This window comes from Chaetodon trifascialis, chromosome 16, assembly GCF_039877785.1.
Source record: "Chaetodon trifascialis isolate fChaTrf1 chromosome 16, fChaTrf1.hap1, whole genome shotgun sequence".
In the NCBI taxonomy this organism is placed as follows: domain Eukaryota; kingdom Metazoa; phylum Chordata; class Actinopteri; order Chaetodontiformes; family Chaetodontidae; genus Chaetodon; species Chaetodon trifascialis.
In genome coordinates, this window is record NC_092071.1 from 755,285 (window position 1) to 783,276 (window position 27,992).

Consider the following 27,992-nt stretch of genomic DNA (forward strand, 5'->3'; position numbering starts at 1 on the left):
CCAGTGTGTACTGCAACTACTACTGATGAGTAGTTATTTCAACTGTGAAATAAATGTAGTGAAAAGTACAACGTCTCAGAACGTGGTGGAGTAGAAGTACAAAGTATCATGGAATGGAAATATTCCAGTGAAGTATCTCTAAAGTAAAAGTACCTGATTACGTTCCTGCAGAATAAAAGAAGATTTGGGAGATTTATTTTTATTCTTTTCATGCAGATGTTTGTTCGCTTCACCAATTTTACTTTCTTAGCCTCCAACTTTCAGGGAAAGTGACTGTTTATTGCTAAAGATTCATCACAGGTGAACAAAGCTGCCGACTTTGAAGACTGTTGAGGTTCTGGATGCGGCCGCTGCTTTATGGAAGCCCAACAATGCCAAAAAAGAAGAAACAGATGAAACGTCACGAAGGACAAAATAAAAATCATCATGTTAGGTAAAAAGAGAGATAGAAAGTCAAAATGTGGACTTTTTAAGGTGAATGTATGAGATGTCGGCTCATTTATCAAAATCCTGAAACAGCACACGCCCACATTTTACATGTTTGTTTGATTTAACTTGTTATTTCATGATTTGGCTTAAATCAGCCAGAGAAAACCTCCAACACACACTGAAAAACACGTCAGCCAAAGCACTGTGAGGATGACTCCCTTCAGCCCTTCAGTATGGACACACACACACACACACACACACACACACACACACACACACACACACACACACACACGCTGTAATTTGCAGTAACCCCATTGTTGTTTTATGCAAACAGTCTGAAGCTGGATAGGACGCACTGAGGCATATGCAAATCAGCCTATCAGGCGGTGCGGGGCGTGCTGCACAGGTGAGCGTTCCTCCACTTAGGAAAATGCTGATGAGCAGCCGTGGATTTCCAAAACTTTTTATCCCAATACGAGTTTCATTCTGAAACATCAGGCAGAGCGACGGCAGCTGGAGCGACGCAAAGTGTTTGTCTGTAAACTCAGAGACAGGTGAGTCACTCCTCCTCCACCTGCTCATCACTGACTTTTAATATGTGCATTATTTCAGGAGATTATGGGATGTGTGCTTACTTCACATGGAGATGGCTTCGATTGGCTTTCTGGGAATTTCTGCCTGGCTTATGAATATTACACAGAGAGCACAGTTTGTGTGGTGTGGTGTGGTGTGTGGAGGGAGGGCGCATTAGAATAAACTCAAGATCATTTTCCTGGGTGGCCTGAGTGCTTCATTGTCCTGGTTAAAGCTACGATCCTGTAGGAAAATCAGCTATATTTATCATTACAGATATTAAGATGAGCGCGGACCCGGTGGATCAGTCAGAGGCTCAGGCTGAGCAGGCAGGTAAGGACGTTTCACCTTCTTCATGTGAACTCTGAATCCTGTCAGCACCGATGAGACGCGAGTCAGGAGACAGTTGTGCTCTGTTTATTCTGCTGCAGACGACATTTATTCACTTTTGACATGAGTCACGGTCGGTCTTCCTCTTCAGTTCATGACTGAATGCTTGCCTGTGTTTCAATGTGAGAAGATCTCCAGAAAATCAGACTTTAAAAAACTCTTTCTGGATTGTTTGGAGGATATTTGTTGGACTCAGGTGTGTCAAAACCTTCAGAACATTTTTAATTCTGCCGTTTGAGGTTGAAATGTTTGGACTTTTGGACTTTTTGGCTCCAGGTTTGATCACCGTTCAGTGATCTTTGTTGTTTATCAGGTTTTTAGAAGCGTTTGCTGTTTCAGCTTCAGCTTTTAAACAGCAAACTGCCTCCATACGGCTCCACCTGATGCCTGATGGAGCATCAAATAAAAGCTAAACAAGCAGCATTTTGGCTCCTGTTTCATAGGGAGTGTGTGTGTGTGTGTGTGTGTGTGCGTGTGTGCGTGTGTGTGCGTGTGTGCGTGTGTGTGTGTGTGGACTTCGTGGCAGTTGGTTGCTATACCAGGATGCACCTGAGGCTGTTTGCTGCCGCCCGGGGGCTGAGAACACCAAGCAGCCACAGAACAAAACCAGGAACCAGCAACAGAAAAAGTGGAACTTTTCTTTAGACAATGGCAGCGTGAGAGAAGTGAGCGCCGTTTCATGGAAGTGACGAGCATCTTCGTCAAAATACGATCAGATGAGCCGCAGCTGCTCCGCTCTCACCTGGTTTCACCTGTCCACGCTTTGAGATGTCTGCCTGCACACCTGAGCAGCGCAGGTGAAGGCCGCACAGCCGGAGCTCGTCGTCTCTGAAAAGACGTCGCACAGTTTGATTTTCTCAGGGTGTGAACGCTGCGAGCCACAAACTGAACTCCATTCAGCTCCACTGTGCTGCTGTGCAGGCAGAAATCTCAGAGAGCAACCTGAACAAACAAAAGCAAAAGCATCTGCATGGAGAGACACCACGAGAGGACGAGTTCGTGATCAGGTGGAATAATCCTTTAACCCTTCAGCTGCTGAGGCCTGTGGGAACAGCAGGTGTTTAGTGTTGAGTCCAGGTCGACGGTCGCAGTAAAAGTCCCAGACTCTGACAGCGTGCAGAGACTCACGTCTGCTGACGTTCAGGAGACAAAAGACTGCAGTTACATAATAAATGTTTGTTTTGTAATCAACACATTCTGTCTGGTGAAGCTAGAAAAGCTGATGTAAAACATTCCTCTAAAATACATTTACAGCTCCCAGTTTGTTGTTTTTAATCCAAATTTCCAGGAGAGAATTAATCTGCTGCTTCACATCGCTGTTAAAATCTGTCACTGAATCCACGTTTCTGAATTCGTTTTGTAGCTTTCTGGATTGTTTCGGTACTTTTTGCTTTTTGTTCGCTTGAGAATCTGGAGACGATAAAGTTCAACGCAGCACAACATCAGCTCCTCTCAAACAGGCTGAAGAAGGTGGACGTCCTCCTCCTCCTCGTTCAGCTCACAGAGGAGATCAGGGCTCGTTTAGTTCAGTCTGCCGCTCTGACTCATTGATCCTTTATGCGACTCGATCAGAAACATCCGCAGTGAGCTGTCCGTGGTGCTGAAGCAGAAGACTCCTTCAGAAATGTGCATTTCAATCTCAGAGTTTCATCTTGGATCCAAAATATTCTTTCAAGTATAAACTATAAAAACTGACTTCTACGCTCTGTCGTAGATTAAACACGCCTTCACCATCAAAGTGACAACAGCAACGATCACAGAGACACACTGCTGCCTGTAGTACTCCTGCAGTATTCCTGTAGTACTCCTGTAGTACTCCTGCAGTGTTCCTGTAGTACTCCTGTAGTACTCCTGCAGTACTCCTGCAGTGTTCCTGTAGTACTCCTGTAGTACTCCTGCAGTGTTCCTGTAGTACTCCTGTAGTACTCCTGCAGTGTTCCTGTAGTACTCCTGTAGTACTCCTGCAGTACTCCTGCAGTGTTCCTGTAGTACTCCTGTAGTACTCCTGCAGTGTTCCTGTAGTACTCCTGTAGTACTCCTGCAGTGTTCCTGTAGTACTCCTGCAGTGTTCCTGTAGTACTCCTGCAGTGTTCCTGTAGTACTCCTGTAGTACTCCTGCAGTGTTCCTGTAGTACTCCTGTAGTACTCCTGCAGTGTTCCTGTAGTATTCCTGTAGTTTAGTTTAGTTAATTTGTTTAGCACAAGTTTAGTACAAGTACAAAAACTGTGCAAGGTGGGAACGAAGCGTCAGCAGGCTTGTACAGAGTTCCACACCTGCTCATATCAATCCCATGACGTGCAGACTAAACACTCAGCAAAAAACAAAACAAGAAAAAAACAAACAAAAACAATACAAAAGAAACAACAACAAAATACATGTTAAATCCAGGAAGGATGCAGCAAGAGCAAGCCACCCACAATTGGGAGGATTGATAAAATCTGTTAGCGAAGGATGAGTACCGGGATCAGGCGGATAACAGGAATTTCTTCAAATGCTTTTTGAAAGCAGAATGGGAGGACATCGATCTTAGTGGTGGGCTTAATTCACTCCAGAGCTTAGGACCTCTAAACGTAATGTTAAATTGGTGTCTTGAAGTCCGTGTACGGGGTAGAAGTAGACTGTTGTTGCTGTGTCTAGTTTGATATGTGTGTACATGTGAGGTGGGGATGAACAAATTCTGAAAGCTGTCTGGAAGATCTTGTTTCCTGTATATAAACTTATGCATTAGTAAGCACGTTTGATAAACATTTAACTTGTCAATGGGGAGTACTTTATATTTTTTAAAAAGGGGCGCCGAGGGTGCATATCTATTTGAATGGGATATATATCTGAGGTATTTCTTCTGTATGACACTTAAATTATTTAGGTATGTAGGATAGGTTGCTGCCCAGACGATGTTACAATAATTAATGAATGGGAACAAAAAGCTATATATAAGGTTAAGTAAGCTGAGGAGTGAATCAAGGGACAGACCTTCCTTAATATACCAAGCATACGTACTCCTGTAGTACTCCTGCAGTGTTCCTGTAGTACTCCTGTAGTACTCCTGCAGTATTCCTGTAGTACTCCTGTAGTACTCCTGTAGTACTCCTGCAGTGTTCCTGTAGTACTGTAGTACTCCTGTAGTACTCCTGTAGTACTCCTGTAGTATTCCTGTAGTACTCCCGTGCCTGCAGACCAAACCTCCCTCAGATATCGTCTGCATGATGAGCTCATGGTTGAGGCTAATCTCTGTGAACAGATCATCTGCATGTGACTGCAGAGTCTGTCAGTGAGGAAGATGTTGGTGTCGGAGGCGTCCTGGTTTCCATTTGTTCTGTTCTGTTCTGTTCTGACCAATCACACTGGAGCGGGCTTTGGCTCCATGCAGGTGAACAGTGGAAAGGTTTGGCTGAGGTGATGTCAAAGAGCGCAGGGGCTGCTGTCTGCTGTTTTTTTAAGTGTATCTGCGTGAATATTCAGATATCTGTTTACAGAGATCAGCCAAAATGTCGAGCTGTTGTTTGAAAACAGACTGTAAACAACGACAGAGGAGGAAGACTCGGCCCTCAAACATTCACCGTCGACCTCAGAGGCTGAAAGCAGCCGATGGGTTAAAGATGTGGTTTGAGATTAAACTGGTCAGAGGTCAGAGAGCCACGTTAGAAACCAGCAGATGACTGACAGCTCAGGATTCTGCTCTGATCGCACACACACACGCACACACACACACACACACACACACACACACACACACACACACACACACCGTCCCGTGTCCTAAACTTTAACTATGTGTTGCAGTGTACTGGTGGACAAATGTGTATTAATCCTCAGCTGAAAATAGTCCCCAGCAGATGCCAAAAACGCCCTATTTTATCTCTGTTTTTAAAGTCTGGTCTTCAGAGGAAGTGAGAGCCACAGACAGGAAGTCAGACAGCGGCAAGAGACGGACGAACGTGCTGCTGGTTTGGTCTTTTAACGGGACGTCCTGTGATGATGCTTAAACATCATCCGCTCACACGTCTTGTCTCATGTCTCGTTGGCTGAAATGTTGGACAGGAGAGAAGCTCCTCGACGACGTGTGAGACGGACGTGTGGTCGTTCATCCAGCGAACAGCTGCTGTCACTCAGCTTTCTGACTTTACTGCAGAAATATGGCATTCAGCCCTGAAGACGAACTGAAGCCAATCAGACGACTGAACCACAGCAGAGACATCAGACCAGCTGCTCTCAGATCAGCTGGTCCAACAGGACCAACAGATGGAGGAAGAGACCACACAACCTTTCCAAAATCAAAATTTTTGAAGCATATTTTCGTCTGCAACCAGTGTGTGTGTGAGTGTGTATGTGTGTGTGTGTGTGTGTGTGTGTGTGTGTGTGTGTGCGCAGACGCAGCTCTAACACTGGCCTCCTGCACTCAGAGCTGATTTGCATGGCTCGGTCATTTCCATACTGGAAGTTTGGCCGTGAAGCTGGTTGTGCTGGGGGGCAGTGGCATAGTGGGCTGGTTCAGGGAGTGTGTGTGTGTGTGTGTGTGTGTGTGTGTGTGTGTGTGTGTGTGTGTGTGTGAGAGAGAAAGAGAGAGAGAGAGAGAGAGAGAGGCTTCAGGAGACACACAATGCAAATGCACCTATAAACCCCCTCCACACACACACACACACACACGCACACACGCACACACACACACACACACACACACACACACACACACACACACACACACACACACACACACACACACAGTCCCAAAGGCCCCATTTGACATTCAAATGACGGAGCTTATCCAGCACACCTTTGATCTCTGGTGTCTCTCGTCCTCTCGACGCTCTGATCGACGGAAACTTCAGGAGGAAAACTGACCTTCTTGAAAAGACTTGTTGTGTGTGAACAGCCAGTAAACAGACCTGCACACAGTCCCCTCACACACCTGAGCACACCTGTGGGTGGATGCGATCCACTGCTCGTCCAAAGCTTCTTCCCACGGTGATACGCAGAATCAGCACTTTCTGTTGTATTTAAGCGTGGCGACGAGGCCTTTGTATACTTTGTTAATCACACGTTGTGTCGTGATTAATAAAGTATTCTTCTTCTTCTTCTGCTTCTTCTTCTTCTTCCTCTTCTTCGACTTTGTTCCTTCCACCGTCACGTCTTTTATCTCTCCTGTCTTTAACATGAGGACTGAGGAGCACGTCAGAAACTCTGTTTTCTACATTCATGAATAAATCAAATCTAATTAAAAACAAATTGCTCAGTACTCTGCAGCAAAAAGCCAAAAGAATGAGCTTTACCTTTTTTTCATTTTCATTTCATAAAGTTTACTGGAGATGATGTCATCGCAGCTGTGACACTGAACACCTGTATGGCTCACCTGCGCACATGTGGCTAACGCTGAATGCTAACAGACTTAATTGATCTTTATGTGATTTGATTTGTCGAATGTCATCACGTTTTAACAATCTGGATTTTTTTCTCTCTTCTGACTTCTAGAGCATAACGGGATCGACTTCAATCGACAGGTGAGTGTTTGATAACTTCCTGTGTTCAGGTGAGCGAGGCCTCTGTCATCAGGCCCTCTGGACTCTTTAACATGTAGAAAGTGTTTGCTGGCACGCTGAACACAGCAGCTCAATCTGGTGTCATGATGTCTTAAAGGGTAAATATGCATGAAAAGCACCTCCCACGCACCGTCCCTGATCAGGTGTGTGTCTCAGGTGTGCTCACTGATATAAAGTTGTTAACAGGACGTCCTGAAGCAGCTGGTCGCTGTTTTTTAACCAAAAGTTACTCAGAGAAGAGGATGTAGTGCATTTGTCAGGGACTACTTTCAGCAGCGGACTGACACACATTTGGTCCTTTTTTCAAAGTGAAACTCTCCACGTTTAACCAGGAGAGATGCTCCTTTATGAGTGAAGAAAAGTAAGAAATGTGTCCTTTCACGTCGTCCTGACACAGCTGTGGTGTCACGGCCGTGAAGCAACGTGCAGCAGTGCAGCTCTCTGACGTGTCCTTTACAGTTTCTGGACAACAGTGGACGTCTCCGGTGCAGAGGACAAGTACATATCGGGCTGTGGATGCTCAGACGCTTTTCAGTGCTGACCTGGTCGTTTCATGGCATTTGCTGATAGAAAGAATTAGATATCACAAGACTTTTTGCAGCTTCAGTTGGAACATAAACACCCTCGAGCCGTGTGAAATATACTGAACCTGCACCGAGGACACAGGGTTCAACTGACTTTTAGACGGCTAACATCCCGGGGACAAACTACCTGCTCTCCACGCAGGTGTCAACAAAGCCTGCCATGTCTTCAGAGAGTCCTCAAACAGTTTGCAGCTATTTGGATTCTTCTTCAAACATGCTTTTGGCATGGGAGGACATTTCTGTCAGTGTTTTCAAATGGCACGGCTTTCAGGGGTTAGAGGGGGTGTGTGTGTGTGGGGCGGGGGGGGGGGGGGGGATCGTTTGCATACTGGCTTGCCCAAGGGGAGGGAGAGAGCCTATCACTCTTTGTATCGTGTTTAGTGACCAAACTGGTCCTGGAGCGAGTATGCACCAGCCTGTGTGTGTGTGTGTGTGTGTGTGTGTGTGTCTGCACACAGCGCGCACACACACACACACACACACACACACACACACAGGTAAACATGCACCGTTTGCCCCTGAGAGGCCAACGTTTCCCATCATGCCTACAGAGGTGAACCTTCTCTGCGTAACGCTCGCTGTGCTCGTGCTGTCGTAGATAAAGACGGAGGACATCCTCGACTCACCTCATCCGGGCTCCGCGCTGAAGACATGTCACCTGACGCAGACCCCTCCCATGCCTGGAGCTCAGCTCAGTGGGGTAAGACACACGACGATGTGGGATGGTAACGACTGCTCCAGGTATCAGTCAAACCCTCAGGTGTTCCAGCGACGCAGAGGAGGCCGGTGAAGGAAGGATACACATTTATATCAAATCTAAAGGATCATATATATATTTGGCTGCTTTGGGATGTTAAATCTATATATTTTATGCAGTAAACAGAAGTAGAGTAGAACCATAAAGTACTACAGAATGAGGATATTCTGGTGAGTGTTGAAGTTTTGCTTCGTGTTTTCTGCTTCGCTGCAGGAGCTCACCTCCCTCCACACCATGCAGCAGCTGGTCCTGATGCCCCCGTCCCACCTCCCATCTCCGTCCCCCTTCCTGCTCTCTCAGAGCCCCACCAGCCACCAAGGTCTGAACACCTCCACCTGCGTCACTCTGCACAGTCTTCAGTAGTTATGGAGGGAGGAGAGATTCATTTTCAGGGCTTGAAGTCTAATTTCTTTAAAATCGGACATTTTCTGAAAGATGCTTCATGTTGATGAGCATAAATGAGAAGATCCACTCTCTGTGTCTGTGTACACTGACAGCAGCCGCTTATCGTAGCTTAGCATAGCTTAGCATAGCTTAGCATAGCTTGGTAAAACACAGATCCATCCAGCTGCCTGTATCCCAGATAACTGATGAGAACCTGCTGGTTTCCTTTGCAGCACTTCTGCAGCAGAACCTGCTCTCCCTTCCCAGTCAGAGTCAAACTGGTCTTCTTCAGCACCAACCTGGACTGGCTCTGACCCCACAGGTAAGTCCAGACCACGTCCTGTCAGTACACAGTGCAATGCATCAACACTGTCATGTCGCTGACTGTGACGTGCTGTTTAAAACTGTGAATTCATGCTCAGGTTTAGGGTCCATAATTATACTTTTGGTCTCATGATAAAAGTACAAAAATGTACTTCCTGGAAAGAGTACCTGTACAGTGAAGAGCAGTAATAACTAAGCTCTGCACCGCGGCTCAGTGTGCGCTGTCAGACAACATAAACTCTGAGCCAAAGACCAGAGCAGTCAGACCAGGACCCGGGGATACCAGCAGAAGGCCAGTCTGGACATCTGGCCCAGTAAATGCAGATGTGTCGCAGTTCTTGTTGTGCTGCAGGTCTGTGAAGCCTGTTTGCTTTGGTTGTGTTTGTCTGATCCAGGCGATGGGTCGCTCTGGTCTGGCAGGACCCTCTATGGAGAACCACATGGACATGTCCCACCTGCAGATGCCCAAACACATGTCGGTACCACCACAAGAAGAGCCCAGCGATCTGGAAGAACTGGAGCAGTTTGCTAAAGCGTTCAAGCAAAGACGCATCAAACTGGGCTTCACGCAGGTAAAGAGGAGGACTGAGCCGCCGTGTTGTTCGGGCCTGAAAACGTCTTCTCAATGCCGTCTCATCGCATCACTGTGTGTGCGTTCTGTCGCAGGGAGATGTGGGTCTCGCCATGGGAAAACTGTACGGCAACGATTTCAGTCAAACCACAATCTCTCGCTTCGAGGCTCTCAACCTCAGCTTCAAGAACATGTGCAAGCTCAAACCTCTGCTGGAGAAATGGCTGAGCGACGCAGGTATGACACACCGACCGCCATCAACGCAGCCACAAAACAAATTCAGTGAAGCTGTCTCTTTAAGAATAAATCAATTAGTATTTTCTGCAATTTGTACTGAAATCCCCCCAAAATCCTTATTGATTTTCAGTATTATCACTGTTATTATTGTCATTGAGGATTTTATCGTCAGCTGTAAACAGTAACACAGATGTGCCTCTAACAGGTCTTACCTGCTACAACAGTTAGCATTAGCTCAGAAACTTGTGTCAGTTTGTATGTAACAGCAATAAACCAGCTGTGTCTCATGTTTATATGCAACATCTTCAGTTCAGATTCTGCAGAAAAATGAACTTTAAACATTTCTGAATGTATTATTCCTGCAGCATCGGGTTAAGGTGCAGCTGCAGCTAAAACATAGTTAGCTTAGCTTAGCACAAAGACTGGAAACAAAGGGAAACAGCTAGCCTGGCCCTGTCTGAAAGTTAAACACATAGCAGCACATCTAAAGCTCACTCAGAAGCTCAGTCATGACTGATGTTAACGTCACAGCTGTGGTCAAAGTGTTCACTGTGACGAAGGTCAGCTAATCACATGAACTAACCGGACAGGTACGTATGAACACCTGAGCTGAAACCAAGACAGGAAAGTGTTCAGGATCAATTCTGCAGCACAAAATCTGCTCTGAGAGACGGACCTAAACCGTGTCTGATGAACATGATATTTGTTCTTCCATCAGAGAACTCGCCGTCTGACTCGATGAGCAACCCGACCTCCCTGCCCCCCCTGACCGAGGGCTACGGACGCAAACGCAAAAAGAGGACAAGCATTGAAACGAACATCAAGCTGACGCTGGAGAAACGTTTCCTCGATGTGAGTTCAAGAACCTCAGCTGATTTTTGAGCTAATCACTAATTAGCAAATGTTAGCATGCTAACAGGCTAAATTAAGACGATAACTACGGTAAACATTACCTGTTAAAAATCAGCATTTTAACACTGTTATTGTGAATGTTAGCATGCTGACATGCTCAGCGGTGCCTAAATTCAGCACTGCTAACTTGCAGTTGATACCACCACTGGGGGGCGCCATTGTCAGGAAAAATACAGTATAAATACAAATAAACGCTTCAGGTCTTTTCTTACTGAAAACATCATAAAGCTTGAGGACAGATGAAGACAGGCGCCTTCAGATGTTATAATGCACACGTTTGCTTTTCAGAACCCCAAACCCAACTCCGAGGAGATAACCCTGATCTCAGAGCAGCTGTCCATGGAGAAGGAGGTGGTCCGGGTTTGGTTCTGTAACCGGCGTCAGAAGGAGAAGAGGATCTACTGCCCGGTGGCCAGTTTATCCGTCAAATCACACAGCTACAACTCCAGAATGGTCAGAATGGTCTAAAACCTCCAAACATGTACGACTGTTTTTGAGTGTGAGGTTGTTTTCACGTCTGTGTGTTACCAAGCCGGAGTCATGGCGTGGTTAGCCTAGCTTAGCATAAAGACTGGAAGCAGTAGGAAACAGCTAGCCTGAGTCTTTGTTTGTTTAATTTGTACACAAACTGAGATGTAAAAGGTTGTCATGGTCACATTCATCCGTCAGATGTGCTCTGAGAGGTTTAGATATTATTCTAAACATACGATAAACCTGCAAACCTCTCTGACAACAAGACTCTGAGGCTCAGCGGCGTCGCTGTTCGACACCAAACTCCTCCTGAACCCACAAACTGTGGTTTTATAATTCTGTATGTGCGTCCTGAACTACAGACAGGAAACATGTTGATTAGTGAGCATCAGGTGTTGGTCGCTGTATTTCTGCACTTGTTTCCTGTTGCCTGCAGTCATGATCAGATAAGCAGACCACAGTGTCGAGGAGCAGCAGATAGTTAAACTACATTTCCCAGCAGGCCGAGCGGTCAGGTAGTTTACCTCTGTTCAAAGTCATTTCACATTTCCAGGAGCTCGTTTTGACTCATTCCAGTGAACATTAGCTCGTAGCATCACTAGCCTTCACATCCTGCCTCCAGCTGCACACTGAACGCACAAACGAGTCAGAACGAAACAAACGACCCCGTTTCTACTGTCGTCACTGATTGATCCATCGATCCATTGATTGATTGATTGATTGATTGATTGATTGATTGATTGATTGATTGATTGCCTTTTTTCTCTTGAACACGACTGGAATCAGAAAATGAAAACGTTCCTGTGATGCTGTTTGAATATATTTGACAGTCCTGATGTCTCTTTGTCTCTTCTGTTTCAGGCCTCCACATCCAGATCCTACAGCCCTCTGGCTTCAGGTGGAGGCAAGTTCTGTTCAGATATTGATCACGAGCCTCTGATTGGAACTGATCGCTTCAGCTTCAGTCAGTGTGAAAGTTCATTCTGGACATTTTCATGTCGTCTTACTGTCCACAGCTGCACATCAACCACGAACACGTCCAGTCCTGTGTGGTCCATGAATGAGGGTTTCTGCATATTCACTGATGTTTCGACCTTTTCTCTGCAGTTTCATCGAACTCCTCCCCGAACAGCATCAGCCGTGAAGCTTCCCCCAACAGTCTGTCCACTGTCTCCGCCTCCTTAACGTCTCAGGTCAACCCAGCGTCCTACAGCACACCGGGGTGAGACGCTTTAAAGAGACACCGCTCAGCAGGACACAAAGACAGGAGGACACAAAGACAGCAGGACAAAGAGACAGCAAGACACAATGACAGGAGGACACAAAGACAGCAGAGCAAAGAGACAACAAGACACAAAGACAGCAGAGCAAAAAGACAGCAGGAACACATAGACACAAAGACAGCAGGACAAAGAGACAGCAAGACACAAAGACAGGAGGACACAAAGACAGCAGAGCAAAGAGACAACAAGACACAAAGACAGGAGGACACAAAGACAGCAGAGCAAAAAGACAGCAGGAACACATAGACACAAAGACAGCAGGACAAAAGACAGCAAGACACAAAGACAGGAGGACACAAAGACAGCAGAGCAAAAAGACAGCAGGAACACATAGACACAAAGACAGCAGGACAAAGAGACAGCAAGACACAATGACAGGAGGACACAAAGACAGCAGAGCAAAGAGACAGCAGGAACACATAGACACAAAGACAGCAGGACAAAGAGACAGCAAGACACAATGACAGGAGGACACAAAGACAGCAGAGCAAAGAGACAACAAGACACAAAGACAGGAGGACACAAAGACAGCAGAGCAAAAAGACAGCAGGACACAAAGACACAAAGACAGCAGGACAAAAGACAGCAAGACACAAAGACAGGAGGACACAAAGACAGCAGAGCAAAAAGACAGCAGGACACAAAGACAGCAGGACGTGGAGCTGTGTGAAGTGATTATTAAAGGATCAGTCTGATATTTTATTAAAACATTTTTCGTGTCTTTAAGACGGACAGAGGATCGACTGAACGTTGAATGAATGAAAAGCAAACTGTTGTTTTTACACTTTGGAGTTTTTATGAGCTCATCAAAAGACTTCAGAGGCAAATAAAATGATTCCACAAACGTCAAACTGCTCCTTTAAGACTAAATCAGAAGCTAAAACCAGGGCACAGTTAGCTTAGCTTAGCTTAGCTTAGCTTAGCATACAGGCTGTAGTCTGATGGTCTGGATCATTAACTTCATTCATTCATTCACTCTTTCAGCTCCTGGTACCGCACGTGGAACCCTGCTGCATACCATCACTGAGGAACATGAACTGTCATACGAGGCGTCTGAAGGTTGTTCTGTTTGGGAGGAACGTACTCTGAGGACGTGACGCAGGAACACAGCAGCCCTGCGACCAACAGGGCCTCAACTCACAGAGCAGCACCAGCAGAGGACCCTGAACGCACCACAACGCTGTTCACACACACACGGCTCAACGGCCTCCACGTGACTCTTTACTCTGCTCAGCTGCACAGATGAAGAACACACACACACACACACACACACACACACACGCATACACACATGCACGCACACTCACTCAAACACTGTGTATAACCTGTTTGAATGCTGGCTTCAGGTCCAGCGTCATGAAGACGAGCGGTTCCTTCTTTCCTCTGAGCTACAATCGCCTCACATGTTGTTGTTTTTATGTTTTTGTGTTCATGTTAGAGTAAACGATGTGTTCAGGCGGGCTGCGTGCCGTTAGCCTGTCTAAATAAATGTGCAGTCACAACAGAAGCTTTGATAGAAACTCATTCTGAACAAGGTGTCAGTGAACAGAGCAGCTCTTTACAGGATAGATCCAGTTTATTAAAGCATTATCATCATCATCATCATCATCATCATCATCCTCATCTTGTTAAAGAACAACAAAAACAAACTGGAGGCTCAAATAAAAGCTGCAAGTGCTCGACCAATCAGAAATGTTCAGCGCCGTAAGCCCCACCCCCGAGCAGGGGCTCTCTGGGGGTAAAATAATGATGTTAATTTAGAGTTCAGTCCCTGTGGAGGAAACAGAAACGAAAGATAAAAGTACAAAAATAAGACCCCAAATCTGACAATTCCAACAGTCTTTAAAGGCCCTGAATGCACCGTGTCCTTGTGAAATTGACCTGTCTCATTTCTGTAAGTTTAGACATTTTGTGTTTTTTGTCTTTTCTTTCTGGCTGGTTTCATGGGGGCGGGGCTCACCTGAAAAGGTGATGTCATGGTGGACCAATCAGAGTTCACTTGAGTAAAAGCCACACCCACAGCCCTGATGAAGCAGGTTAGCTTTGTTCTTTAGTGTTAAACTGTGTTTTTCTGAACTTAACTTTGATTGTTTTTGATTTAGTCATTAATTAATCGAAAGGCTGGCAAATATGATCTCAATATTTCTGAATTTCTCGGCGGTTCCAGCTGAAAACCTGAATCTTTAGTTTCACTCGCTGTGGACGCTCCGCTGAGCTCTAACCTGGGTGAAACTGAAGTCGGCCTCATGCTGATGAACACATGAATAAACGTGTCGGACGGTCAAACATGCGGCTCATTCGTGTGCTTTTAGTGGTTTTCTGGCACAGAAGAAGAAGAAACGTCGAACGTGGCAGCAGGATCATCTGACGTTGTGCTTCTGCTCACCGTCTCTTATTTCCTGTCCTTTGTTCTTCTGTAAAAATGTCCTTCAGGCCTCCATTCGAGGCTGAATATTCTAAAACATTTTGCTGTGATGAAGCGACTCGTCCACGCATGAAACCAGCCGTTATGATCATGTTTTAGGTACTTTTTAAAATAAAGAGTAAGTGGAAACGTGTCATCTGATCCTCTCAGTGTCAGGGACTCATGTCTTTACCTCTGACTGCAGGGACCTTTACTATCCTTAAACAGAGGACGGACAGATGTGTCCCAGGTCTCGCTTTGTCCACAACCCAAAGAACACATTCACATTTAAGAAAGCAGAATTAGGGGATTTGGACCTTTTTCTTAAAAATGACTCAAATTGATGAATCGATTGTCAAAACAGTTGCAGATTAATCGATTGGCTGTCAAATAATCAAAGACTCGCTGCAGCTTCACGGTTCAGAGCTCACAGGAAACACAGGAAAAGGACAAATAACGATTTCTGGCTTTAAAGTTTGAGCTGCGTCTCTCTGCTCGAGCTGTTTGCTTCTCCCACGTTCAACTTTGCACCCAAATGTGGCGCCAACAGAAACTCAGTGCTGGAGCTGCTGCTGCAGACCAGTCAGAGGTCAAAGGTCAGGGAGGCTGAACAAGTAATCTGAAGCCTGCAGCCGGTGAACAGTTAACATTTGCTCTGTCTGTTTGTGTTCAGAGTGAATGTCCTTCAGGCTTCATGCAGTCTGCTGATCCATCAGCCTCTCATTCATTCACTCATTCACACTCATCTGTGATCACAGATCCAGAGTTTTACTGGATATTCGCTGAGCTGCTCTGACTCTTTTCCTCCACACGCTTTTATCTGACAGGAAAATGTCCAACTGTCCTGAGGACAGAGCAGGACAGAAGGTTGGACTGTCCTCAGTCATCAGAGATCTGAACTCTTTCATGACTAAATATCAAAACTCGACTTGAGTCCCACAAACTGACATTTGAAATATGACTGAAGAAACTAAGGAGACAGCAACAGACAAATTAAGAAGATGGACAGTATAAACACTTTAATGATAAAAGAATATTAAAACAAACAGGTCGGAATGAGCAGATTAGTCATAAAAAAGCTACGAAGTCTCTATAAAGGCGAGTTTCTGCTCCGTTAAGAAGAAGCTTCGACCGTCGCTTCAGCGCCTCCAGTCTGCGTTTCGGCTTCCAGTCGGCGTCTCAGTGGACGGCCGTCCTCTGAGACGTCAGGCTCAGCACTGTCCCCCTCTTCTGTGCGTTTGGTTCCCACTGTGAATGTGTATGTTTCAGATTTCTTTGAACCTAAAATAAAAGTTGAATCAACGAAAAGTTTCGGTTTGACGTCGCGATTAAAATCACGCAGCTTTGCTTCAAACGTGACGGTTTTGCTCAGATTGTCCACGTCTCTGATTCTTGTTGTATCCCTTGTTAAAATGAGTGCTTTGATGTCTGAGGAAATACACTTTGCCTGACTTGCTGAGAGTTGGCTGAGAAGACTGCTAGCTTAGCTTAGCATAAAGACTGGAAACGGCTCGCCAGGCGGTTCTTATCGTACGTCTGTACTGTTTTTAAACACGTCGCACAGATTTATAGTTTTGAAAAGGTTTTCTCTTCTTTTAATCTCAAAACCTCATGAAAAAATGTAAATCATTTTTAAAGTAAGTTTTAAAAGCAGCAGATTCTTTTTAAAGACGACATCTGTTGGTGATACTCACCCTCTGACTCGGGGGACACGTCCACACCAGACCTGAGCTTCCTTATAAACAAGCCTGGACAAAAACTGAAGACAAACAAACAACAACAACAACGTGTCAGTCTGGGTGTCAGAGCTAAAAACATGGTCAGTCGAGACGATCCATACAGCAGCATGACGAGGACTTTCTCACCAGGCAGGCCAGGACGTCAGCAGAGATGAGCATGTAGAAGACGTTGTTCCAGCCGGTGGGAGAGATCACACCAGCTAACAGAGGCCCTAAAGCAGCGCCTACAGGACACGTCAACACAAACAAACAAACAAACAAACAAACAAACAAACAAACAAACAAACAAACAGTCTGCTGACTCCAGTCTCATATTTCGCAGTATCAATTCATTACCTAGCATTTCCTCAGATAACGGCCGGGGCCTTCGTTTACCTGAACTTCACAAGGCAACAGGCCTTTATTTCTAATGCCCCCTGTTCATAATATTTGAATAAGAAACCTCATAAGATTAAATCTCCTGCATTATTCTGTTAATACAAACACTTCCTGCATCTGTTTCATATTAAAAGCCCTCCAGTGTTTCAGTGGACACAATCCATTCATCTCCTAAGGTCTTTTATTGTGAAAGATTTGCAGGAACATGCTGTGAAAAATTCATTTCTGCCTTTATTTGTTCCCATCAACCACTGCCCCGGCCATTATTTGAGACCCAGCTTTTATTTGACTACTAGTTATTGACACAGAATTTACTATTAGCTCTAAATTTAGAATAAACTAAAGTTCTCTCTATAAAATGCATTTCTGAAGAACATATTTGATTCTAAAGCTGCAGTCACTGATGTTTTTTGGTAACCTGAAGGCAGCAGAACGAGCTGTTAGCACGACGCCAGCATCACCTTCTGAAGCTGACATGGCAGCAAACAGGTTCCTGTGTACATATCCAGCAGACACTGAGCAGCATTAGCATTTATTTAGTGTCGTGTTTCTGGATGGTTGAATGTAAGTTCAATATTGATTCTCCTTTCAGCTGTTTTTGGCCTTTTCCTGAGGAAATCTATGCATAACTGCTGCCTGCGGTGTGTTCAAACAAGGCTGAGAGCAGCGTCTGTAACAAGCTAAAAGATCTGAAGAGAAGAAGAAATGACCAGAGGAGCTTTAAAGAGCAGTGATCAATATGCTGATCACCACAGCTCAGATATCAACACGCACCGATCGAACCGGTCCCGTCAATGATTGCCGTCACCGTCGACAGCGCTCTGGAGTTTCCTCTCAGACTCTCGTGTGTTCCCTGTCAGAACAAAGACATCACGTTTCTGCCGTTAATCTGTGAACGCTGCGTGTTGTGCTGAGCTTTACGGAAACTGTGTGTGTGCTGTTTCAGGTGTAACAGATGGCAGGGACGTGAACCAGCGAGTTTCCCATGATGCTTCAGGCCTCACCAGGTCAGCAGACACAGCGGTAGTGATGAGGGCATATGGTCCATTCACCAGGCCTCCACACAACATCAGCATGCCTGCATACGGGAAAAAAAGTGAATTATTTTTCATAAAATCAGTCTTTTCTACTCCATCTATCAATAAATCAAACAGGTGTTTCTGAGCGTTCCACATCCTTCAGCCTGAAACGTGTCGCTGCATCAGATTCACAATCAGCAGATATTCACAGAAATCAGTGAAACTGATGAGGAAGAACATTAAATATAGTGACTTTGAGCTGTTCTCAGGTCAGTTTGTGTCACAGAGGATCAGATCAGCTGATCACTTCCTGTTTGATTCACGTTTTAAACACGTGTCAGCTGTTTGGTTCGCTGTCGTACATCCGATCAGTGAGCTGGAGGCTGAATGAAGGCTGTGGTGCACAGAGAAGACGAAGATCCGACCACAGACTGTCAGAAAGCTGCTGATGATCGACCTTCAGCCTGCTGTGAACCATCTGCTCTCCTCTCGAGTTGTTCCTCACACATCTCCACCTCAGTGGGGCTACATGACGTCTTACTCTACGTCTCCCTAAAACTGAAACGTCTGAATGAACATTTTCCTAAAATGTTTGTTTTCCTGCTCAAATGAGTCAAAGTAAGAGGTCTTACCGATGGTGGTGCCGATGTTCCTTTGTCCAATGGAATTATAGAGGAAAAGCTGGAAGACATGAACAAAGAACCGGTCAGCAGACGTCACACATCCAGCTTCACGTTCCCCTCAGAACACCTGACTGTTGGACATCATTACGCCATCCGACAGGAGCGCCACGGCGGCGTGAAGCGTCCCGAGGTCAAAGTCAGACCTCTGGACATCAGTGTGACATCAGCTGTGACTGTAGATCAATGCAAAGCGTCTGCTGGAGGTGTGAGAGGGTTGAGCAGCCGCGCTGTCTAAGACAATCAGCTGACACTCACCATGGGGGCGGCGAGGAGCAGCATGACGCAGCAGGTGGTCGCTCTGCCCCCGGTGTAGTCCGACACCAGGCCGGCCATGATGCCCCCTGCAGACACAGAGCGTCAGTCAGATCACCGCTTCAGTGGTCAGAAACTTTACTCAAACCAGAAGTCCCACAATCAGGCTGCTCCACCTCCATCAGGTGATGCGTTACAGTGAGTCGATGAGTCACAGCTTACCCAGAATCCCCCCTACATCAAACAGAGTGGACATGTCTCCGGCCTCCTTTGCCTCAAAATGTGCTGAAAACGCAAAACAGAAGCAAACTTAACGTGACAATAACATCGTTCAATGATGTGCATGAAACCACGTGTACGACACTCCTGATTGGTCCAAACAGAGCGTGCGTGTGACACTGACCGACGTTGGAGATGTAGAGAGGAAGCCAGTAGAGGAAGGTGTAGCTGACCAGCTTGGCGAACAGCAGACAGAGAGAGAACTCCACCACTCCCTGTGAGAGGAGACGCCATGAAAAGATGAGAGACTGCATCAGTAACTGAGGATGAAGCAAACACGCTCCCACGGTCTCCACTCACAGGTATACTGAGGGCCCCGCAGAAGCTGATGGCCTCGCCGTGCTCCTCCACCACCTCCACGGACTCGGCGGCGATGGAGCCGTTGACGGTTCTGTCGCCGTGAGCCGAGCTCTGCAGGAGAGGCTCCGTCTCGCTGCTCTCCTGTTCGCCCTGAAGACAAACACACGCGTGAGATCGAGCCGCCGTCTGTCGGATCGGTCAGACAGACGGACGAGCGCTTGGACTCACGTGATGCTGAGGAGGCGTGCAGTTAACGTCTTCAGGCTCTGAACGAGAGACAAGAGGACACACGATGAGGTTTGACTGCAAGTTTAAGAGTCTCAACAAACAAGATTTCCTGCACTTCTGGTCTGAATTTGATCAATCAACAATAAAAATAAAGACAGCTGTCACATGAATCTCTTTCTGTCTCTGGGCTTCTGTCAACAGCTTGTACTGCTCACACATTTAACAACACATGTAGCAGACACTGAACGCACCATGAAGACAGAGTTAGTGGTGAGGGAACAGCAGTGAGGATACGATGAGTTCATGTGAAGAAAGGGTGCTTTTAAAGGACCAGTGTGGAGGGTTTAGTGACACCTGGTGGTGACGCTGCAGACTGAAGCCAACTGACGTGATTTAATCTGAAAGCTGGCTGAGATCAAACTGAGTAAAGTCTGTGAGGGAGCTGACGAGCAGAAACTGACTTTCAACCAGGAAGAAGAAGCACAGGATCCCCGTGGAGGCGATGATGAGTCCGGGGACGATGAAGGACATCCCCCACGCCGAGGAGACGAAGGCTCCAGCGATGAGGGAGCCCAGGATGTTTCCCACTGAGGTGTGAGAGTTCCACACGCCCATGATGAAGCCACGCCTGATGAAGAACACACACAGAGGCCACGAGCAGCAGGATTAAGATGACTTCAGAGGACGCGTCCAGCAGCCTGGAGAGACGCTCACCTGCTGTCTCTCTGATGCTGACGTTAAGCTCGATCTCACGTCTGTGTTGGGCAGGTGATGATTAGCCTAGCCCTAGCTTAGCATGAGCAGCAGAGCTAGCTTTAGCAGTGCTTGTGCATGTATGTGTGAACTCTGCTTTCAGTCTTTATGCTAAGCTAAAATAAGCTAAGCTAAACTCATCCTTTAATGATCAATAATGAAATATTTAAACCTTAAAAATAGGAACGACCATGTGACCACGATCCCTTTGAATCCATCCCAGAATACAAAGCGTGTACCTTTGTCCTGACGCCGTCATGTAAACCAGGCTGACAGTGACGTTAACACGTCACAGCCCTTTCACTCTGTCATCTGTTACTCTGATTTGGGTTTATGATGTGAACTTGATGCAGGTGGTCTCAAATAAAAGCCTGGTCTGACTGTGCTGTCAGAGCTTGACAAACATGTGAATCATTCAGCTTCACAAAGCGTCTGCGCAGTCAGCAGGACCGCACGCCGCGCTGTACTCACTTCCCCTTCCCGAACCAGTTGCCGACACAGGCCACCACCGCCGGCCAACCGGTGGTCTGCATCAGCCCGTTCATGACCTGCGAACAGAGGACAAACAGCCGAGTTACCGTCAGCGTCAAAGCCTCTTAACACTCGTACAGACCCACAAACATCGAGGCGCCAAGCGAGCGCTGACGCTTAACATTCCCACGGCGCGCGCACACGCACACACGCGCACACACACGCACGCACGCACGCACGCACGCACGCACACACACACACACACACACACACACACACACACACACACACACACACACACACACACACACTCCTGCAGTCATGTGTTCAGCTGGGAGTCATGTGATGTGTGTGAGCAAAGCCTGACTAAGCCTCTGTGAGATCTCTACATCTGTGAACGAGGAGGTGAGCTCGCACTGATCGCACCTGTCAGGAGGTGAAAGGTCGTCGGTCAACGCAATCATCAGATTCTCGCTGCACGTCGGCGCTTCAGTCTTTACGAACGACTACACTTCATCAAAGAGGAGCAGGTCATTAACTCACTACAGATAGATGAGTGCAGGTTTGACTCGTTTACTTCCTGAAGGCTGTGAGTGACTGGGGGGGGGGGCGGGGGGTCATGTGATGGCGTGCAGCTCATCTGACGCCTCGGAGCTACAGAACAGCAGAACAGCAAATGACTTCTTCTTTTCTACGTTCATTGAGCCTAACAGCAGACCTCTGATCAGACGGATGAACGTGAGCCTGAGTCGTTTACAGAAGCAGAGCCCGGCTCAGACAGCAGCAGATCAGTCGATGCGTTGATTGACAGCTCTGATAACCAATGAATGCTTTCAGCCGTTTATCAAGAGTCAAACATTCTTTACTTCCAGCTTCTCAAATATGATGATTCGCAGTCATTTTAAACTGGACATGTTGCAGCGTCCGGTGAAACCTGGCTGGCGTGTGCAGTCAGCGATCATCAGCCCATCTGACCTCTGTGCTTCCCTCTTTTTAACCGCTTTCACGCCTTGTTAGAGGAACACTTTGCCTACTTTCACTTTGTGACATGACACAACAAGACAGCTGTAAATGTCTTCCAGGGGATTCATGGGGGCTTCTCCGTCCACACAGCAGGTCTGAGCGGCGTCTCTGTGGGCTGCCAGACGTGGTCACTGAGCCCAGCTTTGAGGAGACATGACAGAACCAAACCTGGCAACCTCACAGTGATGTCAGCACCGCGTCCGGCTGCTCGCCAAGAAGTGAAACCACAAAGAGTTTCTCTGACTTTTCTGGTTGTACAGAACACGAGCACACAGGTGTACTGTGGGCACTGAGTCCAGGTCTGTGCCGACCTGCTCTGCACTCGCCACCACCTTCATGTCCAAATGACACCACTGTCATCCCATCAAGACCAGCACAGACCAGCACAGACCAGCACAGACCAGGACAGACCAGCACAGACCAGGACAGACCAGGACAGACCAGCACAGACCAGGACAGACCAGCACAGACCAGCACAGACCAGGACAGACCAAGACAGACCAAGACAGACCAGCACAGACCAGGACAGACCAAGACAGACCAAGACAGACCAGGACAGACCAGGACAGACCAGCACAGACCAGGACAGACCAGCACAGACCAGGACAGACCAGGACAGACCAGGACAGACCAGCACAGACCAAGACAGACCAGGACAGACCAGGACAGACCAGCACAGACCAGGACAGACCAGCACAGACCAGGACAGACCAGGACAGACCAGCACAGACCAGCACAGACCAGCACAGACCAGCACAGGCCAGGACAGACCAGGACAGACCAGCACAGACCAGCACAGACCAGGACAGACCAAGACAGACCAAGACAGACCAGCACAGACCAGGACAGACCAAGACAGACCAAGACAGACCAGGACAGACCAGGACAGACCAGCACAGACCAGGACAGACCAGCACAGACCAGGACAGACCAGGACAGACCAGCACAGACCAAGACAGACCAGGACAGACCAGGACAGACCAGGACAGACCAGCACAGACCAGGACAGACCAGGACAGACCAGCACAGACCAGCACAGACCAGCACAGACCAGCACAGGCCAGGACAGGACAGACCAGGACAGACCAGGACCGGCCATCAGCGAGAAGCCCCCGTGTTTCCCAGCAGTCAGGGACGAAGCGTCTGTACCTGGATGAAGGCGTAGTATCCCAGCGAGTGGATGTTCCAGTAGAAGCCGAGGCCAAACAGACAGGTGAACAGGCCGCTCATCAGCATGCCCACGCTCAGGTAGTACCGCAGAGGCAGGCGCTCGCCGAAGATCCCACTGTGGACACGAGACGTGAGTTCAGCTCAGGATCACACGCACGCACGCGCACACACACGCACACTGACCTGATGAACATGCCGATGGCGTAGGCCACCAGGAAGGAGTTATCCAAGACCCCGAACAGCGTCTGGTAGTTGTCCTGGTCTGAAGAGACGACACAGATGAAACCAGATCAGCTTTCATAATTCTGGATGTTTTTCTGCTTTTCAAACACGAGCAGCTTCGAGGACGTGAGCCTCGCCGGCTTCCCTCCACCGACACGGACAGGGAATCAAACCGGGGACTGAAGCCGTCCTATTCTGTCCCTCAGGACACCTCAACATCCACAATGTGAGGACGGACGGCAGCGCAGAGCGTCTCGGAGCCGCGGACGCTGACAGCAGCGCTCAAAGGAAATCTGTGTTTGCAGTGAAGGCGAAGGAGTGACTCAGGTGAGTTCACGTCAGCTGATCTCACCTGAACATGTCACTTTGGACTGGTGTGTTTTTGTGGATATAACATAACTGAAGGTGATGAAGGCTTCAGGCGTGCGTGCGTGTGTGTGTGTGTGTGTGTGTGTTTAACGGAGTCATCCTCAGGCAAGAAGAACAAGAACATTCGACTGTGCTCGTCAGTAAGAAGACCAGATGTTTTCAGCTGGTTTAACAGGCTTTGGTCTCTGAGCTGCTGCGCCTCCATCAGCTGCTGGTTCGACCTTCACCTGCTCCTACACTCAGGTGTGGTGAGGAGCGTGTTGGCAGGTCGCTCTCTGGAGGCAGCAGAGGCTGACTGAGCCTCTGACCTGCAGAAACCTGCTGACGTCGACGCTGCAGCGTTTCTGATGTCGCTCGGACGCCGGCTCTGGTGCTTCCTGCTGCTCCTGCAGATGATCACACATCTCAGCACAGCAGCTCCAGAAAACCTTCTCCAAAGAGCCGAGTCCACATTTAAACACGAGTGCGCCGGCACACCTGGCTTTTAAAGGGAACGGGCCGCTCTGATTGGCTCGGGTCACGTCGGGCCTAAAAACACCACCTTACTTTGAGCTGTTTGAGCAGCGCAGGTGGAGCTGGACACTCCCTGGATGCACTTTAGACCATGAGCACAGGCGGCTTTAACTCTTTGCGGCTCTGTTTGCTCTGGGAAAGCGTTTTGAATAAACTTTATTTGGTCATGTTCCTCTGTGAAACTCCAGCCGTCACACGGCTGCTGTGTTAATGTTCATTTCTTAGTGGATTTCATTTTATTTGCTGTATTAAAATGCAGTCAAACATCATCTCCTCGTCTGTGTCCGAGCTGTCTGTGTCTGCTGAAGGACTCACCGAAGGGCGCCCAGTCACACCACGTGTCATTGTTGGTTATGTTGAGGTCTGCCGGCTGGACGGCGGCGGAACAGTTCCTGTGCAGCTGACTCTGAAAGCAGAGACAGAGCGGTAAGACCTCAGAGGCATGCTGGGAAACGTGCTGATGAGCTGCCACGAAGCCACAGGCTGACGTTTAGATGTTAAACAGCAGGTACATGAAGCTGAGTGAGGACATCATCATCATCATCATCATCATCATCATCGCCTTTCATGATATCAATGTGTTCTTCACCATCACACCGTCATTACAGCTGATTTTAGAGCGTTTACTGAAAACCACACCTGAATCTGCGTCAGATGCACCTGAAGCCAGCTCAGCTGAGGATGAAGAGGATGAGTCACCTGATCTGAAGCCTGTCTGTTAAACATGATCCACATGCTGTCTGTGTGCATGCAGACCTGTGCACCGTGTCAGAGCTCCTTCACCTGCTCAGGTGTGTCTGGTGGGAGTTTGGGTGAATTTGAATGAGACAGAAATCGTCAGCGTGAAGATATTTTGATTGTTCTTTAACAGAGTGAGTGCGTCTGCGGCCTCGGTGGTCATGTGACCCTAACATCTCTGAGGTTAACGTGGAGAGACGACAAATGTTCAGATGAACGCAGCTAAGATGCAGGCGGGGCTTCGCGTCCACCTTCTTCTTCTCTCCTTTAATGAGCGCACACTCTGAGGTTAAACTCGACTGAAGCTAACTGGGACCTCAGACCCAAAGTTCCTGATTCCAGACTTTATTTTAGGTTACTTCCTCTTTTGTTTCTTCTTCTACTGATGTGAAAATATGTGGATGACTCAGTTAAACTCCTCTGAAACAGGGAAACAAGCCCACATGGACTCGTGACAGATTTCTGTCTCTTCCAAACTGAAGTGAAGGAGCTGCAGCGTCTGACAGCCAACATTCAGGAGTCCTGAAACCCTTTACAGTGTGCAGGTAACAGGAAGTGCGTGTCCCAGTCACCTTAACGATGCTGATGGGCTTCCGTGACAGATGGTAGGCCGTGTAGAAGAGGAAGGTGAGGAAGAGAATGAAACTGCGATACCTGCAGAGGACACATTCAAAGAAAGACAGGTCACGAACAAGACGTGCGAGGACAATAACGGAGACTTTACTGCTTTCACTGGTTAATCTTTAAAAGAACAACACGAACAAACGGCCTGCAGCGTGTGGAGGAGCGGCCGCGACGCCTCAGACGACCAACTACCACACAAACGTCAAAGAATAATCCAGAAATCACCTTTAAAACTCTTCGTTTCTCAGAAGCCTCCTGTCTTATTTCCCACGTTTGTTTGTTTGTTATTACTCTGTTGTTGTTGTTGTTGTTGTTGTTGGACCTCGTTCCTTTTATTTGACTTTAAGCGTCGGCTGAAGTTCATGTGAAGCACTGTCTAACCTCTGTGTGAATAAAGTTTATTATTATTCTGTTAATAGTGTCGTACCCACTGATCTTCCTTTCAGTACTTCATGTACTTTTACCTGTGTGTACTCAGGAGTTTTATTAATATCCAGGTGATGGAGTACTTTTACTTGTCTGACACTGAGTCAGCACAAACAAAGAGGACCGGATTTACTGCATGTTTGCATGATAACACACAGGTGATCAGTGTTTCCGGGTGTGGAGGCGCCGCCATGACGGCCTTCTTTAGCTCTTTATGACGTTCTTCACCACATACACTAGAAACATGGCGGGACGCTGCGAGGACGAGCTTCAATTAACAGCAAGCCTCCATCGCTCTGAAGCTCTTTGAGTATTTAACACAAACAGCTGACGGATTACTGCGAGTGTGTGAACGTGTTCGATACGAAGCCTGAGAAAGAAAACGCTTCATTACACTACGGATGAAACTCTGGGTTTCTGCTGCTTGAAGGAATTTCATTTTTCGCCCATGTTCAATAAAGCCGCTGATTGATGGTTAAATTAGGAGATGATGGCAGATTACTGGGTGACAGAAAACGATTATTTGTTGCTCAGGTGATCTCATTGTTATGGCACAGACTGTATTTATACTGTATTTAGTGAGTTACAGTTACACCACACAAATTATTTGTATATAATTAGTCAAAATAATAAAATAAAGTATGTTCTGACTCTTTAATTAGTCATTAATGTATATTTTAGTCCTGAATGGACTTTCTGACTGAGCAGCTGGACCTTGTTGATGCTGTGACACGAACAAAACAAAGAGGTGAATAATAAGAAACAAAGAGGTGAATAATAAGAAAACAAAGAGGTGAATAATAAGAAACAAAGAGGTGAATAATAAGAAACAAAGAGGTGAATAATAAGAAAACAAAGAGGTGAATAATAAGAAAACAAAGAGGTGAATAATAAGAAAACAAAGAGGTGACTGACCTCCAGACTGAAGGACGTCATGCAGTGAGGTGTTATTAAAACAGAGAGCCTCTTGTCTTGTCAAATACCTTAAAAGCTGAATCTGTCCACGACATTATCGATTCGATAAAGGTCATAATGTGTGTGGAGGAGCAGGAGACGTTAAACTGGCTGTTTTTTGAATGGAGTTTGGTGCAGCTCGACGCTCCGCGGACTGATCCGGGATCAGTTCACCCCGCAGCGGTAATAACACAGTAACGACACGTAAAGTTTGGTTATTATTACACTGAACCAACTGGGATGACTGGTCCCAGTTGAGCCTCGCAGAATATGTGTTAATCGATGGTTTTCGGCCAATCATTGACAGCAGGAGATAAGTGCACAGATCCGTCTGGAGGAGCGACAACAGGGACGAAGCAACGTGGAAACTTACCAACTGTCCCGAGAGAAGGACGTGATAAGCCGGATGCCGGGAGCCAGGGACGCCCTCATTTTCGACGAAACTGTCAGAAAAGCGAACACAGAAGCACTCACACGTTGTCTCCAGACATGTCCCCGTAGGACAAATATCAGGACCGCTTATAGCGAGCGTTACTGCCGCCGAAGAAGAGCAGAGGGCGGCGGGCTGAAGCGGGCTGAAGCGGGCTAACGTTAGCCCGAGGACGGACGCCGACTCGCTGCGCAGCAGCTGGTGAAAGCGGACCTTTGTGTCTGAAACGAAGCGTCGGCTTCAGAGGAGGCGCTAGCTGCTGAAGGAGGACGGCAGCGGCCGGACAGCCTCCTGCTGGGACCTACAGTCCGGGAACATCCAGCGCGTCTCCTCCATACTGACTTTATAGGTCCGCGCGGCAGAGCCGGCCTCCCGCTGCGCAGCTGGAGCTCACGTTCGCGTCGACTTATGAATAAAAAGCAGATATTATTATTATTATTAGCCTGGATGTTATTCCACAACACTTTCCACACGGAGCCTCCGGCGGCCACGTGATCCGCCCGCGCGACGTCACGCGAACAGGAAACAGCTGAGGTCAGCAGCTGACGCTCCGGGGTTCCC

General features: G+C 47.4%; 2 protein-coding genes across 2 annotated transcripts; one reads left to right on the forward strand and one right to left on the reverse strand.

The window, feature by feature from the left end:
• The first annotated feature begins 913 nt into the window (after positions 1-913).
• pou2f3 (POU class 2 homeobox 3) lies at positions 914-13,647 on the forward strand. The gene is made up of 14 exons (XM_070983334.1): positions 914-986; positions 1,282-1,338; positions 4,677-4,682; positions 6,866-6,894; positions 8,116-8,217; positions 8,488-8,593; positions 8,892-8,980; positions 9,378-9,554; positions 9,649-9,790; positions 10,509-10,642; positions 10,991-11,155; positions 12,035-12,077; positions 12,281-12,395; positions 13,441-13,647. Exons 2-14 carry the CDS (start codon positions 1,290-1,292, stop codon positions 13,481-13,483), a joined length of 1,200 nt encoding a protein of 399 aa, XP_070839435.1. The 5' UTR covers positions 914-986; positions 1,282-1,289; the 3' UTR covers positions 13,484-13,647.
• Positions 13,648-13,999: 352 nt separating this feature from the next.
• Positions 14,000-27,953, reverse strand: slc37a2 (solute carrier family 37 member 2). The gene is made up of 18 exons (XM_070983333.1): positions 27,375-27,953; positions 25,570-25,651; positions 24,575-24,665; positions 23,339-23,417; positions 23,135-23,270; positions 20,963-21,039; positions 20,200-20,366; positions 19,739-19,776; positions 19,511-19,660; positions 19,335-19,425; positions 19,154-19,216; positions 18,935-19,020; positions 18,629-18,677; positions 17,982-18,055; positions 17,752-17,830; positions 16,726-16,823; positions 16,555-16,619; positions 14,000-16,141 (listed from the first exon to the last, which is right to left on the reverse strand). Exons 1-18 carry the CDS (start codon positions 27,431-27,433, stop codon positions 16,126-16,128), a joined length of 1,500 nt encoding a protein of 499 aa, XP_070839434.1. The 5' UTR covers positions 27,434-27,953; the 3' UTR covers positions 14,000-16,125.
• Between the last annotated feature and the right edge of the window lie 39 nt (positions 27,954-27,992).